This window comes from Coloeus monedula (genome assembly GCF_965178545.1).
Source record: "Coloeus monedula genome assembly, chromosome: 3".
Classification (NCBI taxonomy): domain Eukaryota; kingdom Metazoa; phylum Chordata; class Aves; order Passeriformes; family Corvidae; genus Coloeus; species Coloeus monedula.
The window spans coordinates 749,679-775,756 of record NC_138783.1 but is presented as its reverse complement, the minus strand read 5'-3'; the positions used below and the strand labels follow the sequence as shown (position 1 = coordinate 775,756).

The following is a 26,078-nucleotide window of genomic DNA, read 5'->3' as shown; positions in this document are numbered from 1 at the left end:
CCATCCTGTTATCGCTGACGGGGCTGGAAAGGCCCTTCCTGCCCAAGGGAGAGCCTCCAGGGCTCAGCGTGCTGCCCTCACACCCTGCCCCAGAGAGGCCCAGAGCCCCCAGGAGCACCTCATGGCATGGGCTCCAGCCCAGCCTTGTTCTGCTTGCAGGACATGGCAAAACTTCCCACAAGCCTGATTTTGCTCTCTGGTTATCCCCAAAGCAACAGAACACATGTGGCAAAAGGCGTTTCCTTCTCCATAATCGTGGAAAGGTTTGGGTTGGAAGGGACCTCAAAGCCCATCCAGTCCCATGCCATGGGCAGCGACACCTTCCACTATCCCAGGTTGTTCCCAGCCCCATCCAACCTGGCCTTGGACACTTCCAAGGTGATTCAGGCTGGACAATCTCCAAATGCTGCTTTCATAAATTATCGTGTAGAAAATAATAGTAAAAATAGAAACTGAGAGAGGAAACAAAACAAGCAGGAGAGTGATGGAATGGGAAGAAAATTCTCTTTCCAGTGACTCGTGGATGAGCCAGCCCTGCAGTCTTTAGGCTTCACCCAAACTGTCCCATCTAACCATCACACACTACCTGTCACCCTGCTCCTGGCTCTAAACAGGGTTTTGTACTGGAGATCCTGGTGATTTCAGCAAGATTGCTCTCCTGACAAAAACCAGATGCTTCATTTATTTCAGAACTGGGCTTTGGGGGATAAATTCTCTGAAATAATGAATTTAATACCACAGCCCTGACACAGCAACACTGATGCAAGCCCCGAACCAAAGCTGCAGCTGGAGCAGGGTAAGATATTTCCTCCTCTCTCCTCCCGGGAGCGGGGAGCTCATTTTCATTCGTGTTTCAGAGGCACAGAGCAGAGTGTTGGTGTGAAAATCCCATCTGAGCACTATCAATCTGTTCCCACGCAGCCGCTGCCATCACACAGGATTCTAAATGACAGTGCAACAAGGTCGGGGGGGGAAGAAACCCCCGACCGCCTCCTCTAATTGAGCATTAGGCTGACGAGCAAACGCTGCCACCAGCGGGAGGAAAACCTGCCCACGCCTCCCTGGCTGTGCCTGCCCTGCACTGACCTTCAGAACACAGAGGATTTCCAATAAGTTAACGGGATAATAGCTGGGAAATATGGTGGAAGCTGACACGGAGTGACTTCAGAGGGCCACTTTTCATAAGTAGTTGCCAAAGTGCAGCGTATTTAAAAACCCCAAACATCCCAACCATTAGCAGATGCCTCCACAGACTAAAGCCCAGCTGATCCCCTTCAGCACAAAGAGCCCACTCATTTCCAAACAACTTAATTGCACTGGATTCAAATCCCAGTCTCTGATTTTAGCTGCTCAGACCCTGGCCCCAGGCAGTGCCGGCCATCCTCAGTGGGACAGGAGGTCAGCCTGGCTTGGATATTGTCTCCAGCCTTGGAGGAGCGGGTCTGAAGAGGGTTTTTGGGGATGAAAGTTGCCAGTGCTGCTGTGGGTCTGATTCCTGCCATGGCCTGAGGACTGAGCAAGAGCAGCTGGATGCACCCTAGCCCCTCTGACTGAAGGGGGTCTCTCCCTTGCCATGGCCCTGCTCCAGGCTCACAGCTTGCACCCCTCTTCCCTGCCTGGATTTGGGCTCTGGCGAGATCTTGGCCTGTTTCCTACTGCCCACCTGAGCCATAAATCACAGAGTCACAGAAGGATTTGGGCTGGAAGGAACCTTAAAGCCCACCCAGTCCCACCCCTGCCATGGGCAGGGACACCTCCCACTAGCCTAGGTTGCTCCAAGCCCTGTCCAACCTGGCCTTGGGCACTTCCAGGGAAGACATGTGACACTCAGAGTGACCAAGCCCAGGTGCTTTGGCTGGCATGAGGTGCAGCAGGGCAGTCTGGGTGAGGTGAACCACATCTGCTAGGAGCAGAGGGGTTAAACCCAACACTGAGCCTAAGGTGCATCTCGAGGGCCCATCCATGAGCTGGGCTGAGCGTAGGTGGGAACATCCCTGTTCCTTGGCAGCACTGCAGCCCCGGCACGGCCCCAGCTCAGCTGTCTGTGCCAGCAGGGAGTCGCCATCCGCGTGGGATCGGGACATTCCACACTTACGTCTGATGAACTCCGGTAGGGAGAGGTTCTCCATGTGCTTGGATCTCGACCTGAGCTGGCTCAGCATGTCCTCCCTCTTCTTGCTGCCACTGTCCTTCCCTCTCACCACCTGGGGACACACCAGAGGCTGTCACTGCACACATCATGACAGAGCTTCCCCTGTTCTCGCCTTTTCTCTCCCAAACCATGACACACAGCAGCCCATGATGTTTTTGGCCTTGGCCATCCCTGTCCGTGTCCAGCTGCTGCTCCCTGCCCACACCACCGGGTTTCCAATGGGGCTGAGAGCATCCAGACATATATCCATGCTGCAGGGAAGTTTTCCCACCTTTCCTGACAGCAGTGGATCACACTTCATCAATATCAAGCTGTGCCGTTCCCCAGGCACAGCACACCGTGTGCTCAGCTCACACAAATTCAGGAGGTGCAAACCTTTGCAGGGAAAGCTGGATACCCTTAGAGGGATAGTTTTCTGCCCCAGAAGTTCTTGTACCTCTGTGTGTGGGGACAGGCACAGGCACCCAAGAGGGATACAGCTGGATCCCCACCAGCACAGCTTTGGGCACCGGTTTGGATGGAGGATGAGCAGTTCCCTGTGTCTCTGTGTTCCCTAAAAGCTGCTGGGCAGGAAAGAGGCAGCAATTTTAAGAGGAAAGTGTATCCAGGCAAGCAGGAGGTCTGGGATGGAGGCAAAACATTTGTCACCTCCTGAGCCAAGAGGCTGCCCAGGGCAGTGGTGGAGCCCCCAGCCCTGGAGGGCTCAGAGTGTGGAAGGTCCATTGCAGCCCCACTTGGCCGAGTGTCCAACACCCCACGGCACTGGGAAGCCAAAGGAGCAGAGGATTTCTGGGATGTGCTTCGGGTCCCCTGCTCTGCTTTTAGGGGAATCACAGGAGCAAAGGGCATTAATTAGAGGAGCTGTGGGGCTGTGCCTGTGGGGTGGCAGGGCAGGGCTCAGGGGAAACCACGGAGTGCTTACAGCCAGAGCCAACAGCCCGGCTCTGCCACCCCCCTCAGCTCAGCAGCTCTGCTGCAGCTCCTGGCACCAGTCTGGGCTGGACAAACGAGTTCATTCAACAGCAATTAGAGACTTGTAATGGACACAGAGAAACAGGCAGCTCTTGGGCGAAAATCACCTCCTGTGCTCTGAAACTGAGAGTGGTCATTAAACCACAGCGAGGTCACAGTGTCTGTGCTGCGGGTGCCACGTGCCCTTTTTTAAGGGCAAAAGCAATGAAACTCCTTTCCTGTTTTTTATGGCTGGAGCTCAGGCTTTCATACGTTTTTCAAATGCAAAGATAAAATCCGGCTCCCTTTCACTTTTCAACTGCGTTACAGGGGCTCTTCTCTCTGCTCTGAAACTGCAGCACTTTCCAAAAATACATTCAAGCTGTTCCTGACTGTGGCTTCCTCAGCTTCCAGCTGTTTGTACTTCTGAGAGTCAACAGCCGGCACGTCCAGACAAAACGCAACTCCCCCCAAATTCCCCAGTCTGAGTTGTCCCTGCCGGTGACCCTTGCGAGGGACATTTCCGTGCTGGCTCAGGAGCAGCAGCTGCCTGCACAGGGAGCAAAGCCCTCACAGAGGAGGAAAGCTCCTCTCCCCGTGCTGCCTTGGCCCTGGTATATTTTTTTGCTGCCTGAAAGGATCAGGAAATACATTCCTCTGGGATGAAGGAAAGCAGGGGCAAAAGGAAAAGCAGGAATCCTGCCTGCTTGCTGCAGATGATACTGGAATGGTGCTGGAATGCTGCTGGCTGCACCATCAGCGATGCCCAAGCCCTGAGGAGGATGCTGTGCTCCTGCCACGGGGGATTTTGGCACTCTTACAGCAGGGATTTGTGAAGCTGGAGCTGGAAGGTGCAGTAGCATGGGCTGGCTGCTCAGCCCTGCCCCAGCATCGTGCCAAGGAGAAACAAACCAAGCTTGCAAAATGCCCCTATACTTGGGTTTTCTTGGATGATTCCTTAAAGGACTCCGTTTCTTGGTGCCACTCGTTGCATCTCACATTTTTGCAATGAGATTTTATCTGTGTGGAAGATTTTGCCCACAGAAGCTGTGGCTGCCCCTGGATCCCTGGCAGTGTCCAAGGCCAGGTTGGATGGGGCTTGGAGCAGCCTGGGACAGTGGAAGGTGTCCCTGCCCATGGCAGGGGTGGAACTGGATGGGCTTTAAGGTCCCTGCAACCTAACTCATGCCGTGATTCCCTGAGTCCACTAGCATCACTTCCAGTCTTCCAGGGATGGAGGAGGCAGACAGGCTTCTGAGGAAGGAGAATGAAGCTCCCACACACTTTGCACCAGGAAGAGCATCCCCAGCCTGACCTTGGCCTGGGGAAATCCCCAGTTTCCCTGCACAGACACGAATAAATCCAGGGATGGCTGAGCAGGGCTCTGCAGGAAAGGAAAATGAAAGCAGCTTTTGCTGCCAGCTCCTGCTCTCCCCACCTGCTACTGCACCTGTGAGAAGGGCAGCCAGAGGTGCCAGCAGCCTGGGCTTATCCAAATACACCCCTGGAAACAGGGATAAATGACCTGCTCTGTGACAGAGAGGTTTTCTTTGCTTATTTTGAGGTGTCTGCAGAGTTTCCCTCTGGCTGTGAACAGGACCTGGCACTCCCAGCTCAGTAAAGTCAGAGAAGTTATTTTCATATTAGACAAACAAAGTGTAAAACCTCACAGCTTGCAAAAGGATTACTTTCCTTTTGACAAGGTCACGCTCCCCACAAACACTTCATTCTGCCTCTTGCAGCACGTGCGGGTCCCTCCAGGGACCCTATTTCCAGGAGTGTTAACATCACCAGCGGAGGGGCACCTTGCTCCCACTGAATGGGAGGATTATTTTTAGCTGCTGTTTGTGCCTGACTTTAAAGCTCCCTGGGGAAAATCCACATGTAGAGCCCAGCCCACTCCTGAAGCCTGTCCTTCCACTTTGCCCTCTTTGCTCCTCAGATCATGCCCTGTACTCCTAGGCTGCCTTTGGTGGTGCTTTAGGAGCTTTAATGAGGCACCCAGAGCATCACAGCACCTTTTCCCAGAGAAAGAGCTCCATCTCCAGCACCCAGTGGGGGCCCACAGGACAGCTGGACAGGGACTTCTGCAAGGGCAGGGAGGGACAGGACAGGGGGGGGAATGCCTTTAAGAAGAAGGAGGGCAGGGACAGATGGGATATTGGGAAGGAATTGTTCCCTGGGAGGGTGGGGAGGCCCTGGCACAGGGTGCCCAGAGCAGCTGTGGCTGCCCCTGGATCCCTGGCAGTGTGCAAGGCCAGGCTGGAGTAACCTGGGATAGTGAAAGGTGTCCCTGCAACACGGAGGCAAATAAGTTTTTGAAACCTCCTGCCAGTGAGGCTCAGGAGGAGAGCACTGAGGAGTGACTTGGTGTCCAGAGGGGTTGTGTGACAGCGAACTGGAGCCACCAGGGCTTGGACAGGAGCGGGACACGCAGACCTGCTTCCCATGAAATCCATGGGAGCTTGGATACGAGCGGGACACGCAGACCTGCTTCCCATGAAATCCATGGGGGCTTTGTCTTGAGGCATCTGTCAGTGGATGCCGAGTGCTGACACGGCAGGGAGGTTTGTCCCAGCCAGGAGGAAGAGTCCCTCAGTGTCACTCAGTGTCACTCAGCCCCTCTGGCATTTGGGAGACATTGGGTTCTGTGTTTGGAGTGTCCCAAAGCAAACCTGCAGCAGGAGGGATCTGGGTGGCCAAGACAGGTCCTGCACACGAGAAATGCTGAGCAAGGACAGCGCTCCTGTTTCTGTCTGAGGCGTTGCTGAGAGCAGCTTTCCCCCTTTCAGTCCCTCTCCGTGTCACCCTCAGAGCTGCAGGACAGACACAGGCCCAGGAATACTGGAATATTGTGACAATACAGCTGCCTGGCTTGGGATGCAGCAACACCAGCAGATGGCAAAGCATGAGCTAAACTTTGGCTACACAGCAACTGGAAAGTGCTTCAAGCTCCTCACAATCCAGGACACAACTGCAAGAAATGGTCCAGGCTCATGGAGGCAGGATTAAACTGGAATTACTGGGAAAAAAAGCTGTTCTTGACTGAAAATAGTTTTTCCAGTATAAAAGCCTCATCCCCTCATCCCCTTCTTGAGTTCATGACAACTCCATGGCTTTGCTGTGATCAGCCCCCAAACAGGATTATTCAGGATACTCTGGTGCTAGAAACCTACCGACAGGCAGCAAAGTAGAGAAATAAAGATGTTCTGGGCTTGGAGTGACTAATTTACAAAAAAAAGATCAGAAGAGCAGCCCTACATTATCATTAATGTTAACACGAGCCCTTGCAGGAACTTCAAAGGAAGAATTCATCAAGAAAAGGTGAAGCTGAAATGTGGCTGTGGAATGAAAGATGTAGATGTGTCCTGGCTGGTGGGAGGAGGCAGATAAGTCTCCGAAGACACAGAGGGCTGGATGATACCTGGTGTTCGCTGCGTGATGCCCACTGAGGAGGGTGGCCAGAAATGGAATCCAAGCTGCTGGTGCAGGAACACCTCAGCTGCCTCTGGGCAGAGCGGAGCAGAGCTTTTTGCATGGGCTGTTCCCATGCCGAGCCTGAAGGCATCTGCTGTGGGTAAGACAAATTTTTGGGGCTCTACAAGCTGCGTGGAAAAGCTCAGTTGATTTCTTCAAGTACTTGCAGCTTGTGGTTGCTCTGCTGGTAGATTTGCTCCTGCTTTGGACAGTCAGAAATCCTGGAACACTTCCAGGGATCCAGGGGCAGCCACAGCCTCGCTGGGCACCCTGTGCCAGAGCCTGCCCACCCTCACAGGGAACAATTCCTTCCCAGTATCCCATCCATCCCTGCCCTCTGGCAGTGGGAAGCCATTCCCTGTGTCCTGTCCCTCCATCCCTTGTCCCCAGTCCCTGTCCAGCTCTCCTGGAGCCCCTTTAGGCACAGGAAGATCTCCATTCTCCAGACTAACACCACCAGCAACCCCAGCCTGAATCCACAGCCCTTTGTGATGGAAAACCCATCACTTTTGTGTCCTTAGCCAAACACTGATTTACTCCAAGGGCAAGCCAGAGAAAGGGTCTTATATACATATATATGCATATGTACATCTTTAGATATACATACATACATACATGTATATCAATTTATATATACACATACAGAAAAACATCCACGACACCGCGGATTTCCAACAAATCTTGGAGTGCTCCTGCAGCCCACATGTGTTACCCACAACAGCACCTGGCAAACTTTCTACACAGGCTTTTATCTGAATTTTTAAAGCAGGGCCCCTTGCTGCTGCTGCTGGTGCTGATACCCCCATGGGACAGGTGTGGCTGGCCCCGGTGCCTCCCATTCTGCAAGGAGGGCAGAATTTGGCAATCATTTAGTGTATTTTCCTATTCTTATTTTTAACTTTCAGCAGATTCCAAGAGCTTTCTGAGGGGGATGGCAAAATGGGGAGAAATCCAAGAATTCAAGAAACTCACGTGCTGCAGATGGATACGTGGGTGCTCGGCCATGTGGGAGCGTTCCCACAGATCCCAGCCAGCAGAGCAGGGTGAAATTCTCCTGCTCTTTCTTAAACCAATATCCACCCATTCAACTCTTCCAAACTGCTCAGAGTGCAGCACTTGCCAGAAAGTGCAGCTGTTTTAGTTGGAAGTGCATTATTTTCTCTCAAGAGCTGCTTATGAAATTAATATTCCCATCAGCCCTAATGAAGAACTTTTCCCTACGATGGAGCGTTGCACCCTGGCATACTGAGCAGGCCCTGCCAACACAGACCATCCCCAAGGCTTCAGAGCAACCCAGGCTGCAGGAGGATCAGTCAGGCACAGTGCATTTGGGATCACCTTTACTCTGCCAGGCGCGGAGCAGTTCCCAGCCCATCACCTCACAGCTCGTGTTAGCCAGGAGTAAATCACTGCATCCCCAAGCTGAACTGGTAAAACAGGTCGGGGAACCCCAAATCTCCACTCACTCCTGTGGAAATTCAGGCAGTGTCAGGAGAAGTGAAGAATTACTCTGCAGCGGTGCACAGACTTGTTTGGGCAGGAAGGTTTTGATGCTGCCTCAAAGCACAAGTGCAAGGCAATGATACCACTCAGAGCGTGGCCGAGACACCGAGATGAGCACAGCTTCACCTCCTGAGCATGTCCCAGCAGTTTCAGCAGCATCCCAACCCACAGAAAGTGCCTCCTCTGCAAGCACAGCCTGTTCTCTTCGCTGCTGCCAACACGCCGGGACGCGCAGCCAGGGAAGCGCTGGGGAAGCTCCCAAGTTGTGCACTCCAGGCATGCACGGCCACTCCCTGGCCCTGCTCCCCAGCGGCTGCTGAAGAAGAGCTCCCAGCATCTTCCAGGAGCCCACTGCTCGAATTTCAGAAATGTCACAGTAATTTAAAACGTCCAAGGACTGCTCCTGAAAAATCCTGCCAGGATAGACAGGTCTGGCTGCCTTTACCTGCCCAAGCAGCCTCTCATTGGCACCTGAAACACGGGGCTAAGTCCTTTTCTCCTATGGAAAAGGGTGTCCTTGTCTTCCAGGAGCCCAGTGATGGAATTTCAATTCTACCTCCAAAATTCAGGAATTCTCAGCTGCCAGCACAGACAAAGCTGGCTGCCCTTTACCTCCCCTGCAACCCTCTCATGGAAACATGAAAATCTGAGACTGCACCCTTCCCTTCCTAAGGAACAGATCCTGGTTCCAGTCCCTGTGGCTGACATTCTGGCTCCACCGAGGTGTGTGTGTGTGTGTGCAGAACCTCTCCTACCTCCTTCGGCATTTCCCGTGGGAAGAAGAAGTAGGGCAGGGCAGACACGGCCACCAGGCTGGCGGCCACCAGGAACCCGAGCCACCAGGCCCCGACCCAGCGCGGGTCCTTGTTGGTGAGCTGCACCTCAGCTGCAACACAAGTGGGGAGAGGGGCATCAGACCAATGCTGGGACAAGGGAGGGAGCCCAGAGCACCGAAGGGTGGCCCCAGTCACCCCCGACATCAATCAGCCCCAAGGTGGTGGCTCCCAACCCAGGGACCATCTGGGGTCTGAGCAGTGTTTGCCGGTGATCATCCCAGCACTAAATCACATTTCATTGTCTCTTTCCTATTTCACTGCTGTCCCCAGGACGTCCAAAGAGCCACTCAGCCCTTTGGATGGAGACAGCTGGGACAGGGATGTCCTGGATGGCCCTCTGCCCCACCAGCACAGGGTGCAGAACCCACAGGAGGCTGGGAGCCCCTCTGCTTTAGGAGCTCTCCCAGGACCTGCTCCCTCACCTGCGCCGACTTTGTCGATGTCCACGTAGAACCTCAGCATGGCAGAGCCCAGCATGAAGGCCACCCCCGGGCCGATGACCGTCACGGAGAACAGGATTCCTGCGAGGTACGAGAGCGGGGAGGGGCTCAGCCTGGGGGAAGGGACCACGGGGACAGAGGGGGCTCAGGGTGGGACGAGGCTCTGCTGTGCCTGCCTCCAGCACAGCCCACTTCCCCAGCAGCTTTCTAATCCCCAAGAGGCACAGCCCCATGCTCCCTATACTCCCTTCACACACGGAATTCCCTTTGGCACGGCTCAGACCTTTCCTGACGCTTGTCTGCAGCCTCCTAGAAGGACTGCAATACTCCCAGGAACAAGATGTGCCCCTTGGCATCAGTAATCCAGGAAACACCAAGGTTTGTTACAAGGTTAAGGAGATAAAAGTTATCAGTGAACTCTCCTCCATGAATTACTGATAAAAGAAATCCCCACATGTAAGATTCAACTCCTACCTGGTTTGGATCATATACCAGAGCAAAATTTGATGCTGTGCTTCTGTTTTTTAACAGTAATGACCTGTTTCTGATCTACCTTTGCTGTTCCATTCAGTTCAAAAGGCTGTCACAGGCAACAGCTGGGAGAGGACTAGAAGGACCTGCAAGGACCACCTTGTCCATCCCACCACTCTGGGACACCCCTTTTGGGCCTGTGCCCAAGCTGTTCTGAAGGATACTCTCCCATCTCCTGGGTGGTTGAACCTGCTTTCCTTTGGGTTGTATCACTTTCCTAACATCTAAACAGAGTCCTCGTTGCTGCCCCTTAAGCCCACAGCTGCCACAGAGATCAGATTGTCCCTCTTGTCCTTCCTGAAGCCTTTTTGGAGGAGGATATGGTTACTAACTCCATCTCCAAGTTATCTCTCAGGCCAAAAACCCCAGCATCTGCCCCAAGTGGTGCTTCCCAGCTCTCCTGGTCTCCAAGCCTGAAGCAGGTAAACTCTTTTTGCAGAAACTTTCCTGGCTCTGGGCAGAGCACAAGGGCTGTAACGAGCCCTGCTCTCATTCATGCAAATTAGTCCTGGCTGGCCTTGCTGTCACCTCCACCCTGGCTTCTCCCCCTCCCAAGCAGCCCAGCCTTACCCAGGTAGAGGGGGGAGTTCCTCTCACTGGCGAAGTCGTCGATGTAGGAGATGCCGAAGGGCTGGATGGGCACGCCACCGATGCCCAGCAGTGCCTGGGCCATGAACATGACCAGGAGAACCTCGTGGTTCTCCCTGGAGGCGTGGGGGGTGCAGCTGGCAGCACTCAGGTTGGCCCAGGCCCCCGGGGCCCCGGGCTGGCACAGGTCCGTGGTGTTGCTGAAGGTGCCTGCAGTGGCAAGGGGAAAGGTCTGAGGAGCTCGGTCTGGAGAAAGAACTTCTTCCTTTAGGCCCTGCAAGGGGCTCTGAGCTCTCCCTGGAGCCTTCTCCTCTCCAGGTGAGCACCCCCAGCTCTCCCAGCCTGGCTCCAGAGCAGAGGGGCTCCAGCCCTGGAGCAGCTCCAGGGCCGCCTCTGGATTTGCTCCAGCAACTCCATGTCCTTATCTTATCCTTAGGTGAAAGAAAATACAAAGAAGGTGCAAAGAGCACTCCACTGATGTTCACAGAGATGGGTTCACGTGCCATGAAAAGCCACCTTCATCAAGGAAGGGGAGCTGAGGTCACTCCCAGGACCTTTGACTGACCTTCTAATACAGGTAAATGAGCAAACCTGCAGATTTTGTGAGTGGCTACCCAGGAAATGAGAACTAATTTCACATTTTACTGCCTAAGTGAAAGTGCTGATTCTAGCACCCTCATCTTCCTTGGAACCCCGGGCAAGGGGGTGGGGGTGCTCATAGCAGGATTTCCATGATTGTGCCCCAAATCCTGCACCAGCACTGCTGAAACACCAACTCATTGTTTCCAAACTGGGGTTTGCAGCTGGCCCCTATGTGCAGCCAGCAGTTATTCACCTTTTCAGCCTTCCTTTGGTGTCTGCAGTTGCCTGAAACAGCTGCACTTCTTCTGATGAGCCAAACAAAAGCTCCTCAGTGGAGGCCTCTAAAGACTTGCTGGAGCTCTGTGGCAGGAATTGGGAAGGTGGCAAAAAACTGGTTTTCTCCTTTCTTTCTTTTCTCATCCCTTCACTTTCCTTCAGAAAGAAAATCCCAAACCCACCGTGTCTCATTCCCTCCACAAGTGATTTAGACCTGCATGTTTCTCAAGGGAGGCTGATTATCTGGTGGGGTCTAAAACCTCAAAGGCAGCCCAGCTAGACCAGGGAAGGCAGGTGAGGTTGGATGTGCAGCAAACAAGGGGAATCAGAGGCACAGCCTGTATTTTGATTGTTTTCCTGCCCTTTGCCGTGGCTTCATGATTCTCATGTCCCCTGGCTCTGCTTTCCACCAAGTAGCTGTTGTCTCTCAAGGCTGAGATGATTTCATTCTTAGAAAAATAAGATTTCTTGAGGAGAAGCCAACAGCTTGCAGCTCGCAGCTCACAGTGCCTGGAGGGAAGGTCATTTCACAATGGCTCCCCACTGCCAGGGGGCAGGGGTAGATGCGATATTGGGAAGGAATTGTTCCCTGGGAGGGTGGGCAGGCCCTGGCACAGGGTGCCCAGAGCAGCTGTGGCGCCCCTGGATCCCTGGCAGTGTCCAAGGCCACGTTGGAGCAACCTGGGACAGTGGAAGGTGTCCCTGCCCATGGCAGAGGTGGAACACGATGGTTTTTAAGGTCCTTTTCAACCCAAACCATCGTGTCATCCTATTATTTCCTCCTTCTGCCCCAAAAGGCCTAAACCAAGTTTCTGGAGCACTTACTGGCCACAGACTGGTCGTACTCGTAGGGCCCTGTAATGAAGTGGGGCAGGGACATGAGGAAGCCGGCCAGGGACACGAGGATGGCCCCGCAGCCGATGAGGCGCGGCCGGTGCACGCGGCTGCCGAAGTAGCTGATGAAGACAATCAGCAGCGTGTTCCCAACCTGCAGGGACAGAGAGCGGGAATGTCTCCCAGGGAACGGGAAGAGCACGGGACAGCGCTCAGCAGGGACAGGGGGCTGGCAGCACTCACCTCGTTGAAGGAAGCGAGCAGCCCTGAGGTCTGGCTGGAGAGGCCGTAGCGTCTCTCGATGGTGGAGATGGAGCTCTTCAGGTAGCCAGAGACCAGGAGCTGGGAGAGCTGCAGCAGCCCGTGGCAGAACACAAAGAACTGCCAACACAAAAAGAGAGCCCCCAGCAGGGTCACCGAGAGCTGAGGGTCACTGAGAGCTGCAGCACGAAAAACTGCATCCCCCTCAGAAAGGCACCGTTATCCAACATAAACCTCTGACCACAAGGCTTGGAAATATCACCCCTGCTCTGCCACCAGTGAACTCTTCTGAAATTAGGTCAGAGCCATGAAATAGCCCTCTGCCAAAAAAAAACAACAGGGTCAGCATCTTCAGGGAGGCTGTAATTCCTTCAGCTGAGAAGTGGCTTTGGACAAACACATTCCTTCAGTTGGGATGGCGCCTGTTTGTGTTGGCCTTGTCCCTAGGATGCAGAGCAGAAGAGAGCTTGCGCAACGTTCCTGCTCCCATTCAGCCAGAGGCAGGCAGCCATCCCCAGTGCTGGGAGCTTCTTCTGGGACAGGAATGAGCCCTTCCCAACACAGCAACAAACAACTCCTTGAGGCAAAGTCAGGAGAAGGTCAGCGAGAAGAATTCAGACTGCTTTCCTTCCCTTCCTTTCCTTCCTTTCCTTTCCCTTCCTTTCCCTTCCCACAAAGCCCTAGATGTAAAAGACTCCTCCTTTGGAAAATGTGAAGGTTCTCTTCCACTTCCAGAAGAAAACCTTTTCAAAGTCCACCATCTCCCAGAAAATAATTTGGCCTCATCTCCACCCTCCCTCCTCCAGGTGAGCCCATCTCCTTCCCTGCTGCCTTGTGGCTCTCCCAGGCATCCTTCCAACCCCCAGAGGAGTTCAAATAACCAGCCTGAACAGCCACAGCCCACCCATTTCCCTGCAGGACAGGCTGCATGCCCCAGGCTCCTTCCAGAGCTGCTGCCCTCAGCCTTGGATGATGCCCAGACCCTGAGGGCACCACTCCTGCTCTGTGTGTTTTGCACCAGCTCCCACCACAGAGAAGCTGCTCAGCCTGGCCTGGATTTCTGCTCTGTCTCGTTCTGATCCAGGCCTGAAGGGAGGTCACTGCCAAACTGGCCTGCTCTGTAAGCCCAGGGAATATCCACAGCACAGAAGGGGGCAAGGGGAAGGCCAAACCCCTGGGGTCCCTGAGAACTGTGGGGCTGGGATATGGTCACCACCTCCCAAGGGGATGGGCTGGCACAATGCACACCAGGCCACCATCCAGGACCATCCCCGTCCCAGGCTCATGTCACCACTGATGGATGCAACGTGCCTGGACTGGGGAAATGTCACCCAGCCAGAGGAAAGCGTCCCCAGAGTCAGCTTTGCTAAAACTCCTACATTCCTACAAGTCGCTGGCTGTGTTCAGGCTCTGCTTCCTGAACACATCAGATGCAAAGGCTGGAACCAGATCTGTTTATTCCAGGCATCCACAGCACACAGCCCACTGGAATGGGCTTACAGCATCCAATCCAGGACCTTCATGGGTTTACAGCAGCTCAGCAGCTGCCCAGCACTGCCCCGCATCCTCTTCAGCTCAAAAGGGGTTGGGAATCTGCTATTTTATTCTGCCCTGTCTGGGCAGAGTAAAGCACAGAAAGGAAAGATGGCCCTGCACAGGACCTGCAGTGGGTTGGGCAAGGACCCCAGTTCTGCCTCCAGGGGCTCTTTGCTCTCAGCCATCAGTGTTCTGTCAGGAAAAGAAAGAGCAGACCTTTTCTGGCCTTTGGATCTTCTGGACTGCTGGAACTGATGGACTGCCCCAACAGGTGACCCGGACTGGTAGACACCAGCCTTTCCCAAGACCTTTTCACTGACAGCAGGACAGACCATGGAGAACCAGGAGCAGCCCCAGGGCTGGGTGGTCCTGGAAGGGAGCCCCAGCTCACAGCCCAGCACCTTTTCCCTGAAGGGCTGAGCTGTGCTCCTAATCCTTCCCTCTACATCCATGGAACTAAAGCAACTCAGAGAATCCAAGCACCGGCAAGGTATGGCTGCTCCCACCCCGCACGTGCAGGAGAATAGAGAAACACACTGCATCCCACACAGCCAGTAAATCACAGACCTGGGAATTAAACAACAACATTTCCTCTCCTGGTGGTCTGGAACAAAGCTTCTTCCAAAGGCTCCTATTGTTTGTAGCGCTGATGGTGCAGCTTGGCAGCAAAGCCTCCCCGGGAGGCTCTGAGAGCCCCACACAGCATCCTGCCCAGCCCACACCAGGCAGTCCCCACCACACTCTTTCCACCTGTCTGGGGACTCTGCAGGGTATTTTAAGAGAGGGGGTTGTGCCTTAGCACCTGACAAAACCCTGTGCACTGGGCTGTGCTGGGCAAATGGGTCTGGGAGGAATCGGCTCCTTCCAGTTTAATCCAAACCAGTTTGGCTGGGCCTGTACTTGGAAAGGAGCTTAAAGTTCATTCAGTCCCCCCTGCCATGTGCAGGGACACCTTCCAGTAGCCCAGGCTGCTCCAAGCCCCGTCCAACCCGGCCTTGGACACTGCCAGGGATCCAGGGGCAGCCCCAGCTGCTCTGGGCACCCTGTGCCAGGGCCTCACCATCCTCACAGGGAGGAATTCTTTCCCAATATCCCATTTAAATCATAATGCTCCTTGAAGCCAAACAGGGCAGTTGTTAGCTATGCCCCTTCGCTGCATTTTGCCATGTGGTAGGTGGTTTTTGTGACACACTCTCTGGAGATATAAATACACACAAAAACTGCAGTGCTGTGATTTTTGGTCCTTCGGCCACTTCGAACACATCCAACCACATTGTGCAATGGCTCTGTGTTTCTGCAAGAACCATCCGAACCCTGGGCTGGAGGGTTTTGTTTTCTGAGGAAGTCATTTAGAAACCGGACAGGGAGGCCTAACTTCTTGAAAAAAATCCCCAAGAGATGAGGGGAAAACATCCTGTGCTGAGGATAATTGTGGTCTTGGTGACAAGAGCTTCCTCTACATCTGCCCGGGGCTGGGGGTTGCAACAGGAGGGTCTTTAAGGTCCCCTCCAGCCCAAACCAGTCTGAGGTAGATTTTAGGATCTACCTTCACAGGCAGAGCAAAATACAACTTGAATCTGCTCACAGAGCCGACTTTGCCCCCTCAGTGGTTTAACCTTTGAACCCCTTTAAAATATCTCCTGAAGGAAAAATCAATGGGTTTATATCTTTATGGATAATGTTGCTGGCAAGTCAAGAAAAAACAACAAAAAGCACCAGATAAAAACAGCTGAACGGGCTGAAGAGAGGATTGGGGAAGAAGCCTCAGGACACGCCACTGTGCCTCCAACCTCTGTGCTCTGGTGGCCTCTGCCTCAGTGACTCACTTTCCTCCTGCCACATGGGATGAGGGTGATTATCTCCACCAGCACTTGTAGAAAAATCCTCAAAACCCCAAAACTTCCCCACAAAAGTGACAGAGAAATCTTAAGCTTTTAAGACTGACTGTCATCTTTTGCTCTCTGGCCTGGTGACATTCTCTAACAAGCCAGGTAATTGGCTTCCAACTACACTGAGTGTAGTTATAAACTGATGTTAAGGCTGCCACTACTAATAAAAAGGAATTATTGAGCCAGAAAGGAATGAAGTAGATGTTGCAAGACAGAGGGAGCCACTCCAGGTGCAGCCTGTGGTTCTGCAGAGCTCCTCAAACACTCACCTGGAGGGCTGGAGGTTGCACCAAATCCAGGAGGATGTAAGACTTTGAAGAAAGGCTTCCCACTGACAAAGCCAGGGCTGGATGGGATATTGGGAAGGAGTTGTTCCCTGTGAGGGTGGGCAGGCCCTGGCACAGGGTGCCCAGAGAAGCTGTGGCTGCCCCTGGATCCCTGGAAGTGTCCAAGGCCAGGCTGGACAGGGCTTGTAGCAGCCTGGGCTAGTGGAAGGGGTCCTGCCCATTGCAGGGGGTGGGACTGGATGGGCTTTGAGGTCACTGCAACCCATCCCATGCTGTGATTCCCTGGAGTTAAATCCTGCAGGAGCTGGGAGTTAAACCTGCATTGAAACATCCTTGCCCCACCACTGGCTTTGGGATGGAGACAGCTCCACGCCAAAGGTGCTTTTGCCATGAGAAACACAGGGAGCATTTCCCAAATACACTTGGTACCCAGAAATCCTCTCAATGCCTCCTGCAGGAAGCTGAACTCCTCTTTCCCAGGCCAGTGATCCGAGGAGAAAGCAGGAGGTGTTTACCTTGATACTGAGAAAGGGGCTCCTGCAGAGTGTTTTCCGGGCCACGTCTGGGCAGCTGCTCCTTGGAGCCGTACTTGCCATTCTGTCAGCCTGTCAAAAACAAATCATTCAGCACAATGCTCAGTTGCTGGGCCCGGATTCCCTGTGCTCAGCAGGCAAAAAATCCTGTTGTGCTCTGCCAACACCCCCACAGCAGGCACACGGTCTCCCAAGCAATCACTAATTATTCCTGGGTTTCCTTTGCTCCAAGCACTTTAACTCTGCAAAGCCGCAGAGCAGCCTGCAAAATGTTAAACCCCAGAGGTGCGGGAGGTGGAACGCTGCTCAGCAGAGCCAAGGACAATGTTGTGCAAACATCACTGGGGTCGGTGTGACGTCCTTATCAATGGCCTCGGTGATGGGGCACAGGGCACCCTCAGTCAGCTGGCAGCAGACACGAGACTGGGAGAGCAGCTGGCAAAGCTGATGGCTGTGCTGCCATCCAGAGGTACCTCAGCTGCCCGGAGAAATGGGCACTGGGGGATCCCAGTGGGCTGCAGAAATGGGCTCTGAGAGGGATCCCAGTGGGCTGCAGAACCCCACGAAGCTCAAGTGGACGCAGTGCAAAGTCCTGTCCCTGCCATGACCAGGACCCAGCCTCTGCATCCCTCAGGAGGGATTCCCTGCAGGCTCAGAGGCAGCAGCTCCTGCCTGCACAAGGGGGCTCATCCCTGCCATGTGCTGGGCTCTGGTGGATTGAAGCCCTCCTTTCCTGCATCCCATTTTCACCCATGGCGTTTCTGCATCTCCCCGGAAGAACCCCTCCACGCTCGCTTTCCCAGGCACCACCTAACCGGAGCCACGCAAAGCGGTTCCAACCCGTGGGAAGCCAGCACGCCGCTCCCTGCCCGCACATCTCCTTCCCTCCTCTGTGGCCGCTCAGCCTCTCCTCCCCGAGGGACCGCTGGTGCCTTTGTCGGGTTCAGTACCCAGGCTTCCTGCTCAGGAAGCTGCATTGTTTGGAGGCACGTTAAACCCATTAGGCTTTAACTTGTTGTTCAGCACACTCTAATAGATGTTTTCATCTCCGCAGCAAATGGGGTGAAAGGCTTCCCGTTATTATTTTGTGTAATTCTATTTCCCCCATGATGAGAAGCAAAGGAGCGAGGACCCGCAGCCTCGAACAAATTAACAAATGCAGGGGTTGATGTAACTTCGAGCAGGAGGAGACTGCCTTAACCGCGGTGTTTATAAACCCTTCAGCACGGAGCACAGGAGAGGCGAATTCCAGAGGGGACCAGCACGAGTTACGAGCTCCGCTGCAGCCTCTGCAAAAAGCAGTTGCTGCCCTCAGCCCCATTCCAAGAGATATTGCTACAACAAATCCAGGATGGGATCAATAAAGTGAATTTGATCGTAAATGAAAGCAGCAACAAAAGCTCCCCTGGCCCCTGGAGGGTTCGGCAGTGCTGGGGCAGAGGCACCTGCCTGGCTGCAGCCCACGGCGCCCTGATGAATTATTGACAGCCCCTCAGAAGCTCAGGGGTTCACAGGCAGGAGAAAAAGGGTGGAAAACCAAAGGCAGGAAACCCAAAGGAGCCCGAGCCTAGATATCCAGGGACGGGAATGCTCATGGAGCTGGAAGCCACGGCAGGCTGGATGCCCTGGTTAGCTGTGTTAATGCCTTTGTCAATCAAACCCAGTGGTGTGCCGGAGTGCTCCGGTCCTCCTGCCCATCCTTTCCAGCTCTCCTTTCCATGTGTGGAAGGCGGAGGGTGGCTGACCCCCGAGGCAACGCTCAGCAGAGATCTGAAACGCGGCAGGGTTTGCCAGCAGATCAAACTGAGGATAAACCCATTGCCCTCAGATCCCAGCCATCCACAGCTCTCCTTCAGGAACAAAATGAAACAGAAAAGTACTTTGATCCAGCGCAAAGGACAAGGAACACATCAAATAAAAACACAGATAAGGCTTAACTGATTTAAAAACCCCCAAACACGGAGACAGCAGCAGGTTAAGGTCAGTCTGGTTCTTGTTGCCTTCGGCTGGATGGAGGCCAGCCGTGGCAGTATCCCCTGCGAGTGGCACTGGCTTGGCACGAGCCAGGTTTTCCATCCTGGACAACTCCGGATGGAGAGAAGGAATTCCTGGTGCCAAGAGAGTGCCGCTCTCTTGGAGCTCTCAGGGATGCCCTTCGCCTTCTCCCCCCCAGTTCCAGGGGTGTGAAATCCCTTTGTTAGGGAGACCTGACCTGAGCGGCTGGTGGGGCCGGCACTCCGGGTGCCAGCAGGGGCGGCAGGGTGTGACAGGGAGCGGCGTCACGGACCCTGACACGGACCCTGGAAAGCAGCACTGCGCCCTCAGGAAGCAGAACGCCGCGTCCTTGTGCGCCTGCAAGTGAGCCCTCCGGGGAAACTGCTTCTCCCATCCCCCCAGAGGTGCCCACAGGCGTGCTTGGGAGTCCGGGGAGGTGCACAGGCGGCCAGGCTTCCCGAGGGTCACCTCTGATGTGGGCACTGCAGGGGACCCCAAGCAGCAGCTCCCACACAGCCACAGGTTTCACTCCAGGGAAGGTGATGGATGGATGGATGGATGGATGGATGGATGGATGGATGGATGGATGGATGGCTGTTCAGAGGGCAGAGGTGCTGCAGATCCATCAGCTGCTGCTATTCCTTCAGCTACAGGTGCAGGATTTGTCCTCAAAGCCCAGTCTTCTTCCCAGTGCTGTCCTGGGTCACTGCATCCCTCAGCAAGGCCTGGCATGGCAAACCCTGGGTGCAGTGGGCACGGGGAGCTGAGCTCAGTCCCACACCAACTGCTGGCACTAAAATAGTGCTGTGGATCCAGCCTCGCCTGCCTGACAGCTCCTCCCTGCTCCCGGGAGACTGCAGAGAGCTGCAGGCTGGGGAATAACCTGGCTGCTTTGGGATGGGAGGGACCTTAAAACTCACCCAGTCCCACTCCTGCCATGGGCAGGGACACCTTCCACTGTCCCAGGCTGCTCCAAGCCCCAATGTCCAGCCTGACCTTGGACACTGCCAGGGATCCAGGGGCAGCCACAGCTGCTCTGGGCACCCTGTGCCAGGGCCTCACCACCCTCCCAGGGAACAATTCCTTCCCCATAGCCCACCTGTCCCTGCCCTCTGGCAGTGGGAAGCCATTCCCTGTGTCCTGTCACTGCCTATACCCGGGCTAACCCCACAAACCTTTGCAGCACTGATTAAGATGCTCCACTTGTCCCCACACCACCCTTTCTTTGACACCAGGGCAGCAGAAATGCCCCAAACCCCGTGTGGGACCTGCACCATGGTCCTGGCTGTGAGAGCAGGGGTCTGGGCTGGGTGCCAGCACCCTGTCCCCTTCCCGAGGACATGAATCCCTCCAACACCTTTATTAGCAGCTGCTCCCGTTAGCTGAGCACGGAGAGGCACACGCTGGGCTCAGCAGAGCATGAGCAAATAACAGCCGATGTAACACAGCAAATTAAACCCCAGCAGGGACTCAAAATGCCAGCAAATATTCCGTAATCTGTCTTCCTTCCTTCTGCTGAATAATTTTCCCTCACTGGCAGCGAAGCTGGGACGGTGTCAGGGTGTGTATTTATGGGTGTGCCTGGGGTAAAGGGGGAGCTGGCTCGTGAAAATCTGGGTGCAGAGATGCTTTATAATACAACAGAAGGAAAAGACAGTGGATACACATCATCCCCTCCTGGAGAAAGACAGAGGGAATAAAAAGGGATGCAGAGACGTACCCAAGAGCTGTTTCTATCTTGCACCAAGAGGCAAAAAGAAAGCAAAAATGAGATTGGCCCAGCTCAGTGACTCTGTGTAATGAGAAATGGGCCACAGATGACACATCCCAGAAATCTTACACGAAGTTAGACAAACAGGAAAATGTTACTGGAGGTTAAAAATTAGATGAAAAAGGAAAACTGGTGTTGAAACACAGGACCTGCAAGCACAGGCAATGAAGGAGAAGCTCCAGCCCTGTCCTGGTACCCCTCTGCCTCGGGAAGGATGAAACCCTGCTCCCTGTGTGTGTGCTGAGGTTTCCCGGAGCTCCCTGCCCTCCCTGGCACCCCCTGCCAGGGCTGGAGCCCTTCCTGGACGGATCCTCACCTGCTCCAGCAGTGCAGGATGTGGGGAAGGCATTGGAGCTCACCTGGCAGCATCAAACCAGAGATGGGAGCTCTCACCCCACCCCCTGGGCATGGGGCAGCCACAGCTTCTCCGGGCACCCTGTGCCAGGGCCTTACCACCCTCACAGGGAACAATTCCCTCCCAATATTCCATCTAATTCTGCCATTCCCTGTGTCCTGTTGCTCCAGCCCTTGTCCCCAGTCCCTCTGCAGCTCTCCTGGAGCCCCTTTAGGCCCTGCAAGGGGCTCTGAGCTCTCCCTGGAGCCTTCTCCTCTCCAGCTGAGCACCCCCAGCTCTCCCAGGCTGGCTCCAGAGCAGAGGGGCTCCAGCCCTGGGAGCAGCTCCGGGGCCTCCTCTGGACTCTCTCCAGCAGCTCCAGGTCCTTGTGCTGCTGGCCCCAGGGCTGGGGCAGCCCTGCAGGTGGGGTCTCACCTGAGCGGGGTAGAGGGGAAGAATCCCCCCTCCCCTGCTGCCCACGCTGGGGGATCAGCCCAGGGTTAAGGGTTTCTGGGCTGGTTCATGTCCAGCCTCTCAGCCACCAGCAGCCCCAAATCCTTCTTGGCAGGGCTGTTCTGCATCCATCCATCCATCCATCCATCCATCCATCCATCCATCCATCCATCCACCCCTGCAGGAAGCAGCACCCATCGCACCTGGGGTGACATTTCCTTCCAAGGGGAAAGCGCCCCGGAGCAGCCGTGGCTCTGGGAGGGCAGGGAAGGAATCCCGGAGCCTCTGGCTGTGGGAGATGGCTCTGCAGTTACATAAGCAGGGAGGCTGGCATTGCATAATTCCATGAATCACTCACTTGGCTTTGCTTTCAGAGGCTGCCCAGGGCTGTGGAGCTGTCGGGGTCTGCAGCCACCCTGAGACCCCTCCTCACCCTCTGCTCCTGCTGCTTCCCAGGCTCTTCTGGGGTGCCTCCCCCTCCGTGCACCAGCAACACCCATTAACTGCTCCTGCCCTCGTTCCTGCCCCGTGGCCTGTGGGTTTGTGCAGTGGCTCAGGGGTTTCTAAGACATTTGCCAAACCAGGATCTCCCAGCTCTGCCAGTTTTACTCCTTCCTGCTAAGGTTGTATGTGGTATTTTGAGTACAAAAGTCACCCCTGTCTTCAGGATCAAGCCAGATGCTGAACATGCACCCCCCTGCCCTGGGATGGGCAGATGTGGCTGTGCTGCAGAAAAGCCTCATCTTGTGTCCTCGGTGGGGATTTTCTATTTTAGCACCACCTCCTCTGTGTTTGGCAGGGAAACTCTACCTTTTTCAGGCAGCTCCAACCCCTGGAGAGGAGTTAAAGTGCTGAATGAAGGATGAAGAGCCCGATTCCAGCAGGGATCTGCCTCTCCACAGGCTGCAGGCAGTGCTTGGCTCTGTGGACAAACACCTGCCAAGAGAAGCCTGAAGGGAAGTGATCCCAAACCACACTTTTCCTGATTTGGGGTTTCATACACCATAAATACCTTCCTGATGTTTTTTTCCCTCTGCACTTCACTGCTGCTTGGACAGGAGCGAAGACTGAGAAAAACACGTGTTTTGTGCCGAGTCCTCCTGAAAGCTGTGAGAGTTTGCAGTGCAAGGAGCAGCTGGAGGAAACAGGCAGAGCCAGAGTGGCTCCAGGGACACAGACACCTCTGGTGAGAACTTTTTGAAGGGGAAGCTGTGGCAAAACAAGGAACAGGAGCCCCTGCAACAGCCCCATGCCTTGAACACACATCTTGAGTGGAAACCTCAGCAGTTCCCTGGAGCTGAGCCCTCCTGGAGCAATCCAGAGCTGTTTGCTATTTATCATCTATAACTTCTAAAAAAACAGTCCCAACAAACTCCATCTGCACTCATGGCCTGCCCAGGACCACAGACCGGCTCCCCACGCTGAGTATTCCATGAGGAGCAGCCACACCCTAATCCTAAACATTTATTTCCAAGGGACATTCAAGGGCAGCTCTTTTCTCCCTCCATACTAACCCAGGCATTAACAACCAGAGCATCCCCAAATTTTGGGGGTGACCACTAAAAATTGCTTCACCAGGAGCTGTGAATAACACCAGCCACCTGCAAGCAAAAGGGATGGACGGAAGAGCAGGAGCAGGGAAATGCTGCTGCCAGGAAAGGGAACTGAGTAGAGCTTAGGAGAAGTGAGAAAATTCCTTAGCCAGCAAGAGGGGAGCTGGCTGTGAACAGCAGAGGAAACACTGTGGGTGGGAGAGACCTGGTGACATCTCTGGGTGATGATGGACAAGGAGCAAGTGCTGGAGTGAAGCCCCAGCCCAGAGCAGCTGCTGGGGGCTGGAGCTGGCACGGGAAAAGGAGGAAACGCTGGTATTCTGGGCAGCAGGAGGAATTACTCAATGTCCTTCCATTATTTAACGTTACTGGACTGCACTGGCATCTGTACACTCAGAGGGAACACAAAGTCCACCGAAAGTGGAGATTATTTTCTGGAAGTGCCCCGACCCACAGCTGGAGCCACAGCTGGCCCCAGCCAAGCTGCCTGACAGCAACAAGCCCTTTCCTGCGTCCCTGGGCGTGATCTTGTCCGGGGGTGTCTCCAGCCATGCACTCCTGATTTTCCCTGGATGACACCTCAGAGCCTTGCGGTGTTCAAATCATGTTTCAAGCCAGGAATTCCCCTCACCGCGTGCTGAGCCTCCCACACTGCCTCCATTTCCTTAGAAAATCACCTTTTCCAAAGCTGGGGGGCAGTGACAGGTGCTGAGATGGGAAATGAAGCTCCCGAGCCATCCCTCAAATCCACATTCAGCCACATCGTGGCTCAAGCCACGGAACATTTTACCCACCTGCAGCCAGGGCACGTGTGGCAGGTCCAGGGTAGAGCACAGTGCAGACCAGCACCCCCAGTGATCCACTGGGAAAAGACTGGGAGCCAGGAACCACAGAGGAAGGGAGGCTGCGATCTAATTGTGACCAGAGCAAGGTCCCCAGAGAGCCCCGGGCTGCTGCAGGGAAGAGGCCAAGCAGCCCTGCAGGGCTCGGGCGCTCAGGTGAGCCAGGACGGGGCATTGCGGAGCCTGGAAATGCCACCTGTGCCCAGCAGGACGGCTGGAAAACAGGGGGAACTGGGAAAGTAGGAGGGGACGCAGAGAAACGAGAGCGGGCTGTGAAACAAGCGCAGAACAATAAGGAGCAGGAGGCTGGCAGACAGGGGGGCTCTCACAGCCAGGGGTTCCTCAGGAGCCTTCAGAAGCTTTCTGAGGGAATTGGCCAAAGCAGGGAGGAGCTTTGGATGTGTCTGTGCTTCCAAGGTGGTGGGAGAACCTCGCTCAGGCTGCACGGCTGAACAGCCAAGGAAGGGTTTGGGTTGAAAGGGACCTTAAAGCCCATCCAGTGCCACCCCCTGCCGTGGGCAGGGACACCTTCCACTAGCCCAGGCTGCTCCAAGCCCCGTCCAGCCCGGCCTGGGACACTGCCAGGGATCCAGGGGCAGCCACCACTTTTTAGGACATGCAGTGCCATTCCCTTCTGGGAAGTGTCATTCCCATCCAGGGTTATCCTTGCCCCTGGATTCCCATCTCCAGAGGGGCTGGAATCAGAGGGCTGCAGCAGCCCGCACACAGGATGGGACGGACGTGTGCCCACCCCATCCCTGCAGACCGGTCCCACTGTCCCCATGCCCAGCAGGGACACCACAGCTGCCACCTGACAGCAGCAGCAAGTGTGGCCAATCTCACCCCAAACTTAAAATCTGTGTTCCAGGGAGGACAGGCTGTTCCCGGGGCTGACTCCCGGGGGATATGCTCACGCCAAAGGCTTTAAGGGACACAGCAGCTCCCCCATTTGCAGGACCCGGCAGAAATCAAGCAGCCTGCTGCTCCCAGACCCTGCAGCCAAGGGCAAGCTCAGCAGGGCGCTGGCAGAGGCAGCAGCTCAGCCCTGACCCCAGACCCTTGCATGTCTCTAGGACCGTACGGATCAGTTCTCCTCCCAAGCAGTGCCCTGCTGGGGAGGCTGGGCTCAGTCAGGCTCTCCCTGTGGCAGCAGGCACAGGTCAGAGCCACGGCTGCTCGGCATCTTCCCAGGATCCGGGCTGCAAAGAGGCATTGCCAGTAGAGGAGAAGTGAAAGCATAAGAGAAACCCACCGTGGCAGCCTCAGGCATTGGGAAAACTGGGAAAATTCCCTGTGACGGGAGAACTAAGGGGAGCTGCCTCACCGGGGGAAAAAAAACCCCTCCTCAAATAAATAAGCACAAGCAGAGAGGAAGCGACAGAACACACGTGCAGAAGGCTGACAGGGGACAGGCGTGGAATCACTCCTCATTTTTTCCCCTTTGAAGCTGCTCCTGAGCCTCAGCGGGTCAAGGAGCAAAACTAGCGGGGAAAAGCAGCGTGAGAAAGGTCACCTGTCCCGGCCCCGAGCCCGGCCCCACAGCCATCCTCCGCATCCCCTGGCAGCGAGCAGGTGCTGCCATACTCACAGTTCCAGGGCTCTCCCGATCCTCATCCCACTGGCGCTGGGAGCGAAAGTTTTCCTCTGTCCGCAGAGCTGGGGCCATTCGCTCTTTCCCTGCCCAGGATGGGTGTGGGTGTGTGGAGGTGGGGCTTCGGCACTTCTAAAACCCAGAGCACGTTTCAATCCAAACTTTTGCAATCACTTTCAATAGGATTTGTTTTATTTTTGTTTTTGCTTTCTCCTGAGGCTGCAATCCCAGAATGACAGAGCTGCCCGTGCGGTTTGCTGAGCCAGGGCTTTGCGAGCTGCTTCTCCAGTCCCTGTCCCACTCCAAACTGGGCTTGGCTTTCCCTCCATCCCCCGGATCCAGCCTCCTCTCCCCTCCCTGCAAGGGTCCCATTCCTCCAGGGCAGTTTCCTTCCGTTCATTTTCCTGTTTAATTTGCTTTATCTGCTTTTTTTTTTTTTTTTTTTTTTTTTGTGTGTGTAAGTTTTGAAGCTGTAGTGTAATCCTGGTATTTGGGACAGGGAAACTTTGTTTGTCTAACCCCAGACTATTTATTTTCAATGCCTCCCCAGTACTCTCTTGCTCTGAGCACTGAGGCTTTTCCGGAGGAGAACTGGAGAAGTTAACAAACAGGCAGCCTCATCCAGCCCTGCCCTCTGGCACTGGGAAGCCATTCCCTGTGTCCTGTCCCTCCATGCCTTGTCCCCAGTCCCTCTGCAGCTCTCCTGGAGCCCCTTTAGGCCCTGCAAGGGGCTCTGAGCTCTCCCTGGAGCCTTCTCCTCTCCAGGTGAGCACTCCCAGCTGTGCCAGCAGACAGGTGCACAAACACAGGCGAGCTTTGCCAGGGCAAATGCACGTTTGGATTTCGTAAAGCTGCAGCTTGGA

The 26,078-nt window shown here is 54.8% G+C and overlaps 1 protein-coding gene across 2 annotated transcripts in view; it reads right to left on the bottom strand.

The window, feature by feature from the left end:
- Positions 1-25,369, bottom strand: part of SLCO2B1 (solute carrier organic anion transporter family member 2B1) — a 34,818-nt gene extending 9,449 nt beyond the window's left edge. Inside the window, exons 1-8 of one of the 2 annotated variants that reach the window (XM_082278768.1) lie at positions 25,213-25,369; positions 16,659-16,748; positions 12,414-12,551; positions 12,162-12,324; positions 10,461-10,688; positions 9,342-9,440; positions 8,839-8,969; positions 2,096-2,204 (exon numbers count right to left, since the gene is read on the bottom strand). In XM_082278768.1, coding sequence (XP_082134894.1) covers positions 2,096-2,204; positions 8,839-8,969; positions 9,342-9,440; positions 10,461-10,688; positions 12,162-12,324; positions 12,414-12,551; positions 16,659-16,748; positions 25,213-25,290 — 1,036 coding nt within the window. In that variant the 5' untranslated portion in view covers positions 25,291-25,369. The remainder of the gene's footprint in view (positions 1-2,095; positions 2,205-8,838; positions 8,970-9,341; positions 9,441-10,460; positions 10,689-12,161; positions 12,325-12,413; positions 12,552-16,658; positions 16,749-25,212) is intronic. The other variant, XM_082278769.1, reaches the window with a different exon arrangement.
- Between the last annotated feature and the right edge of the window lie 709 nt (positions 25,370-26,078).